At 40.9% G+C, this 14,607-nt stretch overlaps 1 protein-coding gene across 1 annotated transcript; it reads left to right on the top strand.

The window, feature by feature from the left end:
• The first annotated feature begins 10,762 nt into the window (after positions 1 to 10,762).
• On the top strand, positions 10,763 to 12,586 carry LOC131327951 (uncharacterized). Its single transcript, XM_058361068.1, has 3 exons — positions 10,763 to 10,817; positions 10,917 to 12,182; positions 12,327 to 12,586. The coding sequence occupies exons 1-3, from the start codon at positions 10,763 to 10,765 to the stop codon at positions 12,584 to 12,586; spliced, it is 1,581 nt and encodes a 526-aa protein (XP_058217051.1).
• Positions 12,587 to 14,607: the final 2,021 nt, after the last annotated feature.

The following is a 14,607-nucleotide window of genomic DNA, read 5'->3' as shown; positions in this document are numbered from 1 at the left end:
CTCAACGAGACAAACCAATAAGTTACAAAAGTTTAATGTAAAACAAACAAATGCAAAAAAAAAAATTAAATGAAGATAAAAAAAAAAGTCATGTGACTTTTTGATCCAAATCTACTTAGTCAAAATGCGCGTAAACTGACCTAGACATCCTCTTATAAAAATAAAAAAGGTGCACAGCACGTGTTGTGCATTGATGCTCATCTTCTTTTTTCCCATAGTTTGTATATCAGCCGGGGTTAGCGAAATGTTAATTAGTATGTTAGTCAAAGGGATTCAGAGGCCATCTATAGCCCTGAACTCCAAACCTGCTCGAAACTCAAACACCAACCAGCACTCGAAAAACACATGAGCAAACCAACATAACTAAGCTTGGTTTCTCCATTGATGCACATCACTGTATCACACGCAACTCCCAACATTTTCAAAGCTTTTCTCCCCTTTCCGCGCACAACACGTTCGTGGAATCCCCTGTTTTTGGAATGGCATATTAGTCTAAATGTCCATCAACTCTCAGTCACCCCCACATGCTTCGCGCAAATTTTGCACTCAGTTTCGAAATTAGGATGGGGCCCACCACTTGTTGTGGATGCCAACGTTGGACCGATCGCGCTAACAACACCACAAATGACTTCCGCGGCAGCCGACAAGGGTGGGGGCACGAGATTGACTAGCAATTGGAACACTTGCGCCTCCCAGATTCCACGTTACCCTATTATCTACTGTACTAAGTACTACTCTTCCCGTCCCTAAATAAATATTTGACACGCAAATTTAAGTTTTACAAAAGATATATATTTTTAGTTGAAAAATCTTAAAATTTTCACAATTTAATAGAACACATTACTTTTTATTGATTTGTGAAAAAAGTTTAATTTTTTAAACGAAATAAATGCATTTTTTTAAAGGCCTATGTTTGCACGATGGATACTTATTTAGGGACGGAGAGAGTAACAAAGTAAAAACTAAATAAGAACAGCATCCATGGTTTTTTTTTTTTTATAACCCGATGCCGAACCAGCTTGCGTACAATTCGACTAATTTTAGGGTCTGAAGTTAATGATCGAACGAACCCTCCGGCGGGTCCAAGGTTTGAAATGTTCGGCCTCAAATGAAATTCGAGTGCACGACCTCATTGAAGATAAACACTTATTAACTTTCTTATTTCCGCTTCGCCAAAAACCTTACTTAAACAGCTGAACAGCATCCATGCATGTTAGTTTAGGCCTTTTTCTCCCTGGATGATTGCTATTTGACAATATTTTTTATGGGTGTTTTAGACAATTGTTATTGGTCTTGTGAGTTGTGACTCTTGTCGTATATAAGCAAACCACGTTAACTAGTTCTGAACCAAAAAAAAATAAATTTGAAAAACTCATTCGGTGTCGTGGGGGTTGGAGTCGCATGACACGTGGTTCCGCCACTTTAATATTATTGTTGTTATTATTAATTTTTTGGTTAGGAGAGAGACGTTGGTGATTTTAAATTAGTTAGCTTATAGAAACATTGATGCGCAGTAGCAACTCTTGGAGTTTTGTCCAATGTGATCACACCAAGTCATTAACTGGAAAAAGTTTAATGAGCATCTAGATTCTGCCAAGCGACATTCCTATAAAGCGGTGCCAAGTAGCTGATCCGGCTGTTTATCTCGACACGGACGACTTGGATCCTAATAAGTACCGAGGATTTTTTAGTTTCAAAACACTTTCGGCACGGCTCGGCTCGGCCCCATCATTTCAAAGGGAGTGAGTATCGAATAGAATTTGGAATGAGTAGAAGGGTACAAAAACGTCTTTTAACCTTAGTAACTCCGACGATCTTTCAATCGGTTTGCCTTCAACTGACTTTTCATAGTCAAAGCTGTATTTCCTTAATTGTTTGATTCCACTATCTCTTAGTAATTTCCATATATACCCTCTATATCAATACCAAATACAATTTAAAAGAAGGGTGATGCGAGAATTTTGCCCAAATAATTTAATTTTTGACCCGTTAAAGATAAATTTTCAAATTTTTTAGTTTTAAAAAAATTTTGGATCAAAATTACTTGGGTTACATATTAGACTCAACAAGCTTTTCAATTATTCAAATCACGAAAAAATTGAAGTTCGGGAGTATCTGTGGCAAACCGGCGAAGTTAGACCTTTTTTGCAACTTTGACTTGCGCCTGGGGCGCATATGAGTGCGCCCGTGGCGCATGTAATTGCATTTGAGGGGCACTGAACAAAACATAGACATTGTCATCGCTTCCCCTCCCTGCTCCAACCACGCCCCATCTCTTCTTCTTCCGTCCTCTTTCCTTCACCACCACCGCTACCTCACGCAAGATCCAATCCCGCAAGTGTGAAACTATGAATTTGATTCTTCTTTTAATGGGTTTTTGGTGTCTGGGCCAAATACAAGCTTGCCCGTATTATCGTAATTGTTCATGAGATATTTGGTCCATTTTAATTCGTTGTTCGCTAAAAAGCATGGATATAATTTTTTGTTGATCAAATTATTAAAAGTGCATACATCGTCCTAATTGAAATGGTTGATAGTACGCAACATGGAGAGTGGCAAGGACGACTCCTAGTATACAAGCCGAATTCTACATCTATCCTACTCTAGTTGCTATGAGGGAAGAGAAGGGTCGGTGAGAATTGAACTCTTGACTTACTAGTTGGAAGAACTTCAAAGGAAGCGAGCTCGACCATTGAGCTAATTAAATAAATTCTGTAAAATGTTTGCAAAATATTTCACGATGTGACTCTATCATAATCAGAAGAATCCCACAAAACTTAATATCTAGCTACAAAGGAGCTTCATCAATAGTGGTACTAGTAAAGTGATAGCGGTGAGGTGGTCGTAACAGTAATAGTGATGCATGTGGTCAAATGATGGTAGTGGTGGTAGCGGTGATGTGGTAGTCGTAAGTAGTGGTGTTCAAGTTATAGTTTTTGTGGTGTGGACATCCAAAGTTAGCTTCGTAAAAGTACTAAGTCCGACTTTGGGCAAACCCCCATGATGAAATCTTTTTTCATATGCTTTGATGAAGTGTGTGAAGTCCAATTAACTCAATGAAACTCTTTATTAATAAAGGAATACGTTAGAACTAGGGAGTGAATACCGAATGGAATTTGGAATGAGTAGAAGGGCGCAAAAATGTCTTTTAGCCTTAATTAATGTCTCCGACGATCTTTCAAGTAGTCTTCCTTCGACCCACTTTTCATGGTCAAAGCTTTATTACTTTAATTTTTTAATTCCACCATCTCTTAGTAATTTTCATACACTCTATATCAATACCAAATAGGTTTTGATTCGATTTAAAGAAGGATGATGCAAGGATTGATTTTGCCAAAACAATTGTTTTCTGATCCATTAAGGATAAAATTTTGAAATCTTTTGACTTCAAAATAATTTTGTATCCAAATCACTTGGGTTAGAAATTAAACTCTACAAGTTTTTCAATGGTCCAAATCATGCACAAATCGGAGTTCGGGAGTGTCCGTGGCATGCATGCTCGATCGCGAAGTTTGGCCTTTTTTGCAGCTTTGAGTTGCGCCTGGGCGCACGTAATCGCGGCTGAGGCGCACTATGCAAAACATAGCCCGCATTAAAAAAATTCAAATCTTTAATTTCAAAATAATTTTGGATCCAAATTATTAGAGTTAGAAATTAGACTCAACAAACTTTTTCAACAGTAAAAATCACGAGCAAATCAAAGTTTGGAAGTGTTTGTGCCAAGCCCGAGAAGTTATGTCTTTTTAAAAGCTTTGAGGTGCGCCCGGGGCACATAGGCGTGCGCCTGGGCCGCTTGTAATTGCGCCTGAGGCGCATTGCGCAAAACAGGTCAGCTCTTCCCCTCGTTCCCGACCACGCCCCTTCTTTTCTTCTTCCCTCCTACATTCTTAAATAGAAACCTCTTCCTGGGACAAGCATCTTCATGAGTCTGAAGCAAGGCCAATTTCACTATAGACTGGAAACTGATGATCAAGCAAGTAGCAATATTAGCTTTTCGACAATCTATATCCAATTCCTATAAAAAGACAACTCTGATTTCGATGCTGCTAAATTTCTCACTTGTTTTTGGGTTTTTGTCGCGTTTACTTCTCCATTAAAGACCGAACCGACAACCCTTTCCAGATCCTATGCATTCATCTCACCATCAAATGCCACATACTCCCCGTTTTGAGGTTTGAAGGCAATCAAGACTTTGTCTGATGATTTGAATCCTAATATATATATCGAGTGAGTTTAGAAATGAAAGATGCTTGGATGCATCCAAAAGCACATGAGAAATAGAGTCTCCGAAAATGGAGGCCAGACTCCGCCGCCTTGATAGTGTTTTCTGAGAAAGCTAGAAGCACAAATCATGCAGCAAATAAAGAAATTAGTCGTTTAGAGCAGTTGCCAAACCCTCGGAAGGAATATATTTTGCAAGAAACACTGACTCATCACCTGGGTTGAATTTGTTCAACCGAAGTTAGAAATTAGACTCAGCAAACTTTTTCAACACTAAAAATCGCGAGCAAATCGAAGTTTGGAAGTGTTCGTGCCAAGCCTGCAAAGTTATGTCTTTTTAAAAGCTTTAAGGTGGCGTGTGCCTGGGATGCATGTAATTGCGCCTGAGGCGCGTTGCACAAAACATGTCAGCTCTTTCCTTCGTTCCTGACCATGCCCCTTCTTTTCTTCTTTCCTCCTACATTCTTAAACAGAAACCTCTTCCTGGGTCAAGCATTTTCATGAGTCTGAAGCAAGACCAATTTCACTATTGACTGGAAACTGATGATCAAGCAAGTAGCAATATTAGCTTTTCGACAATATATCTATATCCAATTCCAATAAAAAGGCAACTCTGATTTCGATGACGCTAAATTTCTCACTTGATTTTGGGTTTCTGCCACATTTTACTTCTCCATTAAGGACCGAACCAACAAACCTTCCACTTCCTCTGCATTCATCTCACCATCAAATGCCGCATACTCCCCCTTTTGAGGTTTGAAGGCAATAAAGACTTTGTCTGATGATTTGAATCCTAATATATATATCGAGTGAGTTTAGAAATGAAGGATGCTTGGATGCATACAAAAGCACATGAGAAATAGAGTCTCCGAAAACAGAGGCCACACTCCGTCACTTTGATAGTGGTTTCTGAGAAAGCTAGAAGCACAAATCATGCAGCAAAAAAAGAAATTAGTCTTTCAGAGCAGTTGCCAAACCCTCGAAGGAATATATTTTGCAAGAAACACGGACTCATCACCCAAGTTGAATTTGTTCAACCCAACCAACATTCACACGAATTTATGTTTTGTTACAGCTGACATTTAGTCTTGTTACTGTAAATTTCACACCTTGAGAATTTTATACAGATATACTTCTCTCAAATTGTAGTTCTTGTATTTATATAAAGTATAACACGTCTCTCTTAAGATTTTGAAGTTTTAAAAAAGAGTTCTTAAAGAACTTCAGGTCTAAAAAGGCAACGGTAAAAACTCCTAGTACTTTTTTTTTTATCTAAGACATAGGAAGTAAGAACTTTCAATATTGCATTTCCAGTTTACTCAAACAACGCTTAAATGAATTGAAGGAGTGTTAATTAGTGAAATTTTAGCAGTGTGAGAGCGATGCATCGTTCCAATTTTATCTGATGTCACGGCAGGAAGACGGCCAGAGCATTGATGAAACAGGACACGAAGGGGGAGACCATACTAAAGGAAGAAATAGTAGAGGAAGGATAATTTCCTTTATGGTCACCACAAAGCGGCATCAATTGAGTTAATAGCTAGTACAAAGGAGCTTCATCAAAACAACAAACTATTCAGATTTGAGTTATTTGACTAACCTCTGATAGAATCTTACCCAGCTTGCCTTTCGCTCTGGACGACGTATAAACACCAATGACACAAACAGAAGTGGTCTCTCCACAAAGAGCATCAAAAATTAGAAGCTGCAAGTAGGGGAATCTTTTTAATGGCGGTGGTGAAATAATGGTGCGCGACTAGTGGTCGAGTACTGATGGTGGAGTGGTAGAGACCTAGTTGTGGTGGTGGTAATGAGTGAAATGATGGAGTGGTGCGCTGCTGAAGGTGTGGTGGTGAAGTGATAGTGGTCGACGTGGTCGTAACAAAAATGGTGAGGTCAAAGGGTGGTCAATTAATGATGGTAGTGGTGATTGCGGTGGTGTGGTAGTCGTAAGTATTGGTCAAGTTATAGTGTTTGTGGATATCCATATTTCGCTTCATAAATGTACAAGTCCGACTTTTGGCAAATCTCCATGATGAAACTTTTTTCGTATGCTTTGATGACGTGTGTAAAGCCCAATTAACTCTATAAAACTCTAAATTAATAAAGTAATATGTTTGAACTAGGAAGTGAGTACGGAATGAAATTTGGAATGAGTAGAAGAGCGCAAAAATATTTTTTTAGCCTTAGTGGCTCCAACTTAACGATCTTTTCAACCCACTTTTCGTAGTGAAAGCTCGATCAATTATCTTACTTTTTTGATTCCACCGTCTCTTAGTAATTTTCATACTCTCTATGCCAATACTAAATAGGTTTCTATTCGATTTAATTAAACGAAGGGTGATGCAAGGATTTTACCAAAATAATCTATTTTTTTTGACCCACTAAGGATAAATTTTAAATTTTTTAATTACTTTCAAAATAATTTTAGATCCAAAATATTTTGGTTAGAAATTAGATTCAAAAAAATTTTCAATGGTGCAAATCACGCACAAATCGGAGTTCGGAAGCGTACGTGACAAGCCCACAAAGTTAGGCCTTTTTTGCTGCTCTGAGGTGCGCCTGAGGCGCACTGCACTAAACATAGATATGTCTGACTCTTCCCCTCTCTTCTTCTTCCCTCCTCTTGCTTCACCCCCACCACTACCTCACTTATTGTAGTCGTATGTAACACATTGAAATTTGAGGCATCATGTAATTCATCGATTTTCCTTGCGTGTTCCATCGAGGTTCTGTGTCGGGAAGGAACAGAACGAGAATAGAAGAGCTTGAATTATGTTAACCGTATCAAAATTGCTTCCTTGAGTCTTCAATTCATGATTACTGAATGTGGTAATGGACCTTGCTCAATAATATTGCCTACTTCGTTACTTGCAAGCATTATTATTCGAATCCAAGTACATGTTGCACCAAAGTGACCCAACATTTGTGGTTCGCCAAGAAAACAGTTGACGTTACTTTGTTGCGTGTTATATTTCTTGGCGACGCATTCTGTTTTCCTTTCTGTTTAGTTTTTCTGCATTAGAACCTGCTGCAGCTGCCATGGCTTTGTTTCAATTTGACTAGAATAACTTGAAGTATATTCTAGTGTAGGTGTTTATACTCAATTCCTTCTGGTGCCAGGAAAAGGGAAGGATATGGTTTCCTTTTGTACTCACCACCAAGTGGCGGGGTGGTAGAGAACTAGTTGTGGTGGACTGGTGGTGATAATATGTGAAATGATGCGGTGGTGCTGAAGGTGAGGAAGTAAAGTGATGGTTGTCGACGTGGTGAGGTGGTCGATCATAACAGTAATGGTGAGGGGATAAGCACATAATATTGTATATTATTGTGCTTAATATCTCCCATTTATCATATGACCATTTTGTTTATTATTGAATATTTTATCTAATATTACGCATAAGGTATGTTTTTGTTGATTAATTTCAGGTAATTTAGGATAAAGTATGTCTGTTGACATCCAATTTGGCCCAATCACTTAAGCTCAAAAATGACGCCAAAAATTTTGATTGTATCTGAACCTCCGATCGGACACCGTTAGAAATCAGTCGAGAGCATCGCGGAACAAAGCAGTGCACGGTTGCAAGCCATTGGGGTGTCGGCAGCCATGGCTATCGAAGACTCCACTTTCCCGTAAGGGATATATAGAAATGAAATATCTACATGCCATAGTTAGATAGCTATAATTAATGTATAGAGTAGATATTTTTGTATTATATTATTATATCTTAGTTATGTGCAAGCCACATGCGTAGCAACATGCGTGGCTTTCTTTTGTTCTCTTGGCCTATATATATAAGACAACCAAGGTGGTCAAACGGAGGAGGAATTCGGCAGACGGCCAAGGGAAGGAAAAACAAATCTGTAACTTTACTTATTGTATTTTATTTCTGGTTTCTTTCAGTTTGTTTAATTAATTGTATGACTTTGCTAAATGATTTTCTTGAGTATCTAAGTTCGGGTGTTTGGTGATCTTGCGATTTCAAATACTACGCCATACAATAGTTTTCCTAGAATATATAATTGAGCCATGATATAGTTTATGCTTGAGACGACAGGTTGTGCTTGGGCAATTTTAGTGTAGTGTAGAATCGAAGGCAATTAGTGACAGATCGTTCTTAGATTACGTAGTGAGTAGTGAATAGTCGAGGCCGATTAGTGACAAGTTGTGCTTAATTAGATTATTAGTTAGAGTCTTTGACGTTCCGTGCCTTTCTTGATATGCTATGTCGATGACTAATTAAATTTATCCTCTTGACGATTTTAGTGGGGCTTGTCACTACCCCGGATCACAGTTGAATGAATGGATTAAGACCTTAAACTAATACTGTACGATACTAATGTTACAAAGCCAGGGTGGAATCGAGAGTCCAAGACCGTCTCTATCTCTTATCTTTATCCTCCATTTCATTTTATGTTATTTCACTTTGTGCATCTTATATATATTTCAAAATCCAAAAATCATTTATCTTTTGCTCGGACTAAAGTAGAAATTAATTTTGGCAATTGACATACTTATTTTCCTGTGGATCGACTCGGACTTTGTCACTATACTATGCAAATCTTTAATTGTAGTGTAAAGACCCGTAAATTTCCGTTATATGTTTTAATAATTTATAAATGAATAAGTGTTGGATTATTGAGAATATTAAAGTTGGGGGTCAAAGTGTGAGAAGTTAAAAGCCATGGGTGTTCGTGTGATTAGTGCATGTGTGTGCCGTGTATACCAGGAGAAATCCTTTTCTTTTCTTTTTTTTCATTTTCATCTCATCACTCTCTCGTCTCTCTCACTCTCTCACCCAATCACTCAAAACTCACAACAATCAAGCTTAACTCCATCGTCTACTAGTATATTCGAGCTTGTATCGTGTTGGACAAAGCTTGGTTCGGCGTATTGTTGTCTTTATATGTTATTAGGGTTCTCCTATGTCTTATTTGAGTATTTTCATGCTTTGTTTGAGCTTGTATTGGTTGTTGTTTGGTCTGGATCAAAATCTGTTATCTGATGAAAAATTGCCAAATTCCGGACTCCTACTGGTAGGATATTTTCCTCTACCGGTAGAACTTTGTTACCGTAAAAATGTGTGCTCACTCTTTTGAATTTGTACCGGTAGGACTTATTCCCTACCGGTAGGATTATTAATTTTTTTCCCACCTACCGGTAGTATTTTTTTTTCTACCGGTAGAACTCTTACCAGCTGAAACTTTGTACCTACTGTTTACAATTCCTACCGGTAGCTCCATGTTCCCTACCGGTAGGCCACCGGTGAAAAGCAAAATCCTCCTGTACCGTTCTACTTTTTCTTTTCCAAGCCTAAAGGCCTTTTCAGGGGATTCAATGATTTGTTTATTATATATGATGATGGCATGGACAATCATGCATGGTACCATGATCATTGAGACATCCAACTTGGATTTGTCCGAAAATGTAAATTCCTTTTTTTTTAAATGTTAAGGATGAGCTTCGAATTGCACAATGTTTTACGAACGATACACTAGCTTGAACTTGCAAATGACGCGCGAACATTCAGGGCTCATCGACGGATGGGTGCCTGGCAGGGGATATCAGGGTCCTATAATTAGCCTGGCAGGAGCTAATGCTCAAAATAATCACTCAAGGCCTAACCTTCAAGGTGGGTGCTTGGCAGGGAATATCGGGGTCCCAAAATTAGCCCGGCAGGAGCTTCGGCTCAGACACACAAACGATACGACATGTTGAGACATGAATTGAACGGATATGATTTATGGGTTGAATAAAAGAAAAATTGGAGATTTTGGGACACTTGTTCATAAAAATTGTGCTTCCTCCGTTGTCTTGTGATCTTTTATCATTCGTTCATTCGTCTCGCTCATTTGCATATAGAGTTTGCGTAGACTTTTCTACTGGGCTAGTGTAGCTCAAGCCTTATATTATTTTCAGGTGCTAACCCGGGACCATAGCTTGCATTGCTTGGCGTGCTTGGAGTGTGGTCATTATTTTTGAAAGCTAACCGAAAGAGTTACTTATTCATCTTTGTAAACTTATTTTGAAAGATGTATTTGTAACTTAAATTGTAATTCTTTTGACTCGGAATATTGTAACCACTAATTCTCTTTCGAACTTCGCTACTTATGTTAAATCTGGGGCCGTTGAGCCGATATTGTAATATTTTGGAACCGTGTGAACTTGGAAGTATTTGCTTTGGGAATGAGAATATAGTGATCTTTTGGGTACCGTACGGATATTTGTGAGTATTTTTATTATGTAAATCATTTATAATTATGTTTAAAATCGAGGACGTGACAACTTGGTATCAGAGCATAGGTTTAGAACACCTAGAGACCATGGGGAGACGTTTTGTCTCATGGGTTCAAAATGTCGCGCCTTCTAACATAATTTGTGCATGCTTGTGTGACTAACATTCATGTGATTACTTGGCATTGCATTTTCGTTATCGTAGAGTGTCATAGAGTTATTAACCTGTGTTAGGAAGTTGAGGGCTTCGACCTCATAGTAATAATGTTGTGGTTAATGGTTTCTTTTCTTATATCGTGTAGTAAGATGCCTCCGAAGACCCGTGTCAGACGAGTTGGGGCTGGAACCCGGGGTGGTCGAGGTCGTGGTCGTGGCCGTGGGGTACCTCTTGAGGACGAGGTTAGTCAGCATGGGGAGAACCAAGGTGGGAACCCGGGGGCTTGGGCTGGTCGAGGTGTAGGTGTACCTTCTGCTCAGAACCAATTCGCTAGGGACCTCGTCGCAGCACTTACAGCTGCAAATCTTTTAAACCAAGCACCTAGAGAGAATGTCGAGGATCGAGCTATGGTGGCGATGCGAGAGTTTAGCCGTAGGAATCCACCGGTGTTTGATGGAACTAGTAGCGACCCATTGGTAGCTGACCATTGGCTAGCTCAAATTCGTAAGCTTTTTAGAGCTCTCAATATCACCGAAGACACCATCAGGGTAGGTATCGTGGTGGTGCAACTAGTTGGGGAGGCCGGTGAATGGTGGGAATCCGTTCTTGAAAGCAGGAAAGACACAAGGAGAGCAGCAAGAACCGCAACTCAGGTAGACGAACCGGATGTTGAGAATTTGACTTGGGTTGAATTCGAGGCGTTATTTGAGGAGCAATATTTTCCAGAAACTAGCCGTGAGCAATTGAGGGACCAATTCGAAAAGTTAGAGCAAGGAAGCATGATCGTGTCGGAGTACGCACAAAAATTCCAATCTTTATCTCGCTTTGCGCCAGAGTTGGTGGCGACAAAAGAGAGGAAATGTAGACGCTTTGAGAAAGGACTGCACAACACCGTAAGGAGGATGGTAATGGTACAACGCAAGACTAAATACGCCGAGGTAGTTGAGTGTGCGAGAAGTATTGAGATACCGAAAGAAGCACAAAGGAATAAGGGGGTTTGGGAACCGCGACAATCAACCGTGAGCACGAGTTCTTCATCGGGGAGCTTCGGAAGCCAAGGGAGGAAAAGGGCAAGGGAACCATCTCAGATACCGCAGGGTAGTTCGTCGAACTTTAGGTCGCAATCTTCTTCTTTGGGGACTCGGGGTGCTTTGTCTAAACCTCCGATCGTGTGCTATAAGTGTAATCAACCGGGACACGTACGTGTTCAGTATCCACACATCGACAAAACTTGTTTCGTTTGTGGTAAAGCGGATCATCTTGCTAGGAGTTATCCTCAGGGGTCGGGAGCGCGCAGTGAGTCAGGTTTTGTGCAGCAGTTGGGAACGGGGTGTAATGTGGGCCAGCCATTTAGGGGTACTCAGAGGCAGCAGCAGCCTTACTTCCGACAGACGACATTGGTTCAGAGTTCCGGGGTTGACAAGGGAGCGAGTTCCTCTGCGCCTGCTCAGGGTTCTGGTCAGAGAGGGGGTTTTATGCAGGGTCAAGGTAACCAGGGACGAGTTTTCAACATCACTTCTGCTATCCCACATACCACTTCTCAGGCTCCGGAAACTTCTGTTATGAGGGGTACTTTTCTTTTGTTCAACTCATTTGCTAAAGTACTCTTTGATTCTGGAGCATCGCATTCTTTCATTGCTGCATCATTTGTGTGTACTTTGGAATTGGAATCGGAAACTATTAGTCCTCTTTTGTTTGTCGAAACACCTCTAGGGGGTAGAACACCTCTTGACCGTATTTGTCGAGATTGTGAGTTGATTATCCGTGATCGTCGTTTCATGTTCGACTTCGTCGTTTTAGGAATGTCGGGGTTTGATCTTATCTTGGGAATGGATTGGCTATCCACATTTCCTGCTGCCATTGATTGTTTCAAGCCTCGAGTTTGTATTTGTCCACCCGAAGGTCCTTGTTTTGAATTCTTTGGGGAGCGTCGAGAACCATTGGAATCTTATTTTGTGGGCCTCGTGAGCTAGGGTCGGTTTATTCATTGTTGGCGAGTTTGACGTTAGATGAGGATGCCTTCATGCGTGGGGAGTTACCCTTAGTGGTTTGCGACTTTCCGGATGTATTCCCGGAAGAGTTACCTGGTTTACCTCCCGAGCGAGAGATTGAGTTCACCATTGATCTACTTCCCGGTACCGCTCCTATCTCCGTACCTCCGTATCGTTTCGCACCCGCCGAATTGAGAGAGCTAAAGACTCAGTTACAAGAACTGGAGAACCTAGGATTCATTCGTCCAAGTACGTCTCCGTGGGGAGCACCAGCTCTTTTCGCGAAAAAGAAGGATGGTTCACTTCGTTTGTGTATCGACTATCGTAAGCTAAACCGGGTCACCATTAAGAACAAGTATCCTATGCCTAGAATCGATGATTTGTTTGACCAACTTCGGGGTGCCACTTATTTTTCTAAAATCGACTTGAGGTCCGGTTATCACCAATTGAGGGTTCGTAGAGAAGATATCCCTAAGACTGCTTTCCGCACTCGTTATGGCCATTATGAGTTCGTTGTTATGCCTTTCGGACTAACGAACGCTCCAGCTACATTCATGGACTTGATGAATCGTATTTTCCGTGCTTATCTTGATCGCTTCGTCGCCGTCTTTGTGGATGATATTTTGATCTATTCGCCTATGGAGGAGGAACACCAAGCCCATCTCACCATTGTTCTTGAACTCTTGAGAGAGCACCGGCTATACGCTAAACTTAGTAAGTGTGAGTTTTGGTTATCCGAAGTTAAATTCTTGGGTCACGTGGTTTCGAAAGGTGGAGTGTCTGTTGATCCAGGAAAGATAGAGTCCATTATGAATTGGCAGTGACCAAAGAACGTGTTCGAGATTCGAAGCTTCTTGGGTTTGGCTGGGTACTACCGCCGTTTCGTTTTAGACTTCTCTCGTTTAGCGGCACCAATGACTAGATTGACGCGTAAGGGAACCCGTTTCGTTTGGAGTGACTCGTGCGAGATAGCCTTTGAGGAGTTAAAGAAGCGATTGACTACCGCACCTGTCTTGATTGTGCCCGAACGTGGAGTTGGCTACTCCGTGTATTGTGATGCGTCTAAAGAAGGGTTGGGATGCGTGTTAATGCAGGCGGGACGAGTGGTAGCGTATGGGTCACGACAGTTGAAAACACATGAGCGGAATTACCCGACACACGATTTAGAACTTGCAGCAGTCGTATTTGCTTTGAAAAGTTGGCACCATTATTTGTATGGTGAGAAATTTGAAGTCTTTTCCGATCTTAAAAGTTTGAAATACTTATTCTCTCAAAAGGAACTTAACCTTCGTCAACGCCGTTGGATGGGGCATTTGGAGGATTATGACTTCGAATTACAATACCACCCGGGGAAAGCGAACGTTGTGGCTGACGCATTGAGTAGAAAATCGACACATCTAGCAAGCTTAGCGATTCATGAGTGGAAAGCAATAAACGATTTGGGCTCCTATGCCATACACTTTGAGGAAGTTCGGGAAGGGGTCACGTTATGCAACTTGACGGTGCAATCGACTTTATCGATGAGAGTGATTGAGGCTCAGCAACATGATGAAGAAGCAGAGGAACTCCGTACTAGATTCCTTAGTGGAAATGCTCAAGAAGGGTGGATGATTCACGCCGACCGAGGCTTACGCTATCAAGGAAAGTTGTTCGTACCCATTTCGTGTCGGGAGGAAATCTTACGAGAGTTCCATCGTTCTCCGTTAGCCGTTCACCCGGGAGGAACGAAAATGTATCATGACTTGCGTAGACAATTTTGGTGGTTCGGAATGAAGAGGGACGTTGTGATTTTCGTGTCCAAGTGTCTCACGTGCCAACAAGTGAAAGCCGAACATCAACGACCCGTGGGGGAGTTGCAACCATTACCAGTGGCCGAGTGGAAGTGGGAGCATGTGACCATGGATTTCGTTACGGGTTTACCGAGATCGCCAAGGGGGCATGATGCTATTTGGGTAGTTGTGGACCGTTTGACTAAAACCGCTCATTTCTTACCCATTCAGGTC

Source organism: Rhododendron vialii, chromosome 5a (genome assembly GCF_030253575.1).
Source record: "Rhododendron vialii isolate Sample 1 chromosome 5a, ASM3025357v1".
Classification (NCBI taxonomy): Eukaryota; Viridiplantae; Streptophyta; class Magnoliopsida; order Ericales; family Ericaceae; genus Rhododendron; species Rhododendron vialii.
Note: the sequence above shows the minus strand (reverse complement) of the source record. Positions and strands in the feature narration are given on the sequence as shown.

Coding starts and splice junctions, on each gene's coding strand:
- LOC131327951 (XM_058361068.1), top strand. CDS start 10,763: ATGCCTCCGAAGACCCGTGTCAGACGAGTTGGGGCTGGAACCCGGGGT. Junction 10,818..10,916: donor TGGAACCCGGGGTGGTCGAG/GTCGTGGTCGTG, acceptor GTCGAGGTGTAG/GTGTACCTTCTGCTCAGAAC. Junction 12,183..12,326: donor GGAAACTTCTGTTATGAGGG/GTACTTTTCTTT, acceptor AAACACCTCTAG/GGGGTAGAACACCTCTTGAC.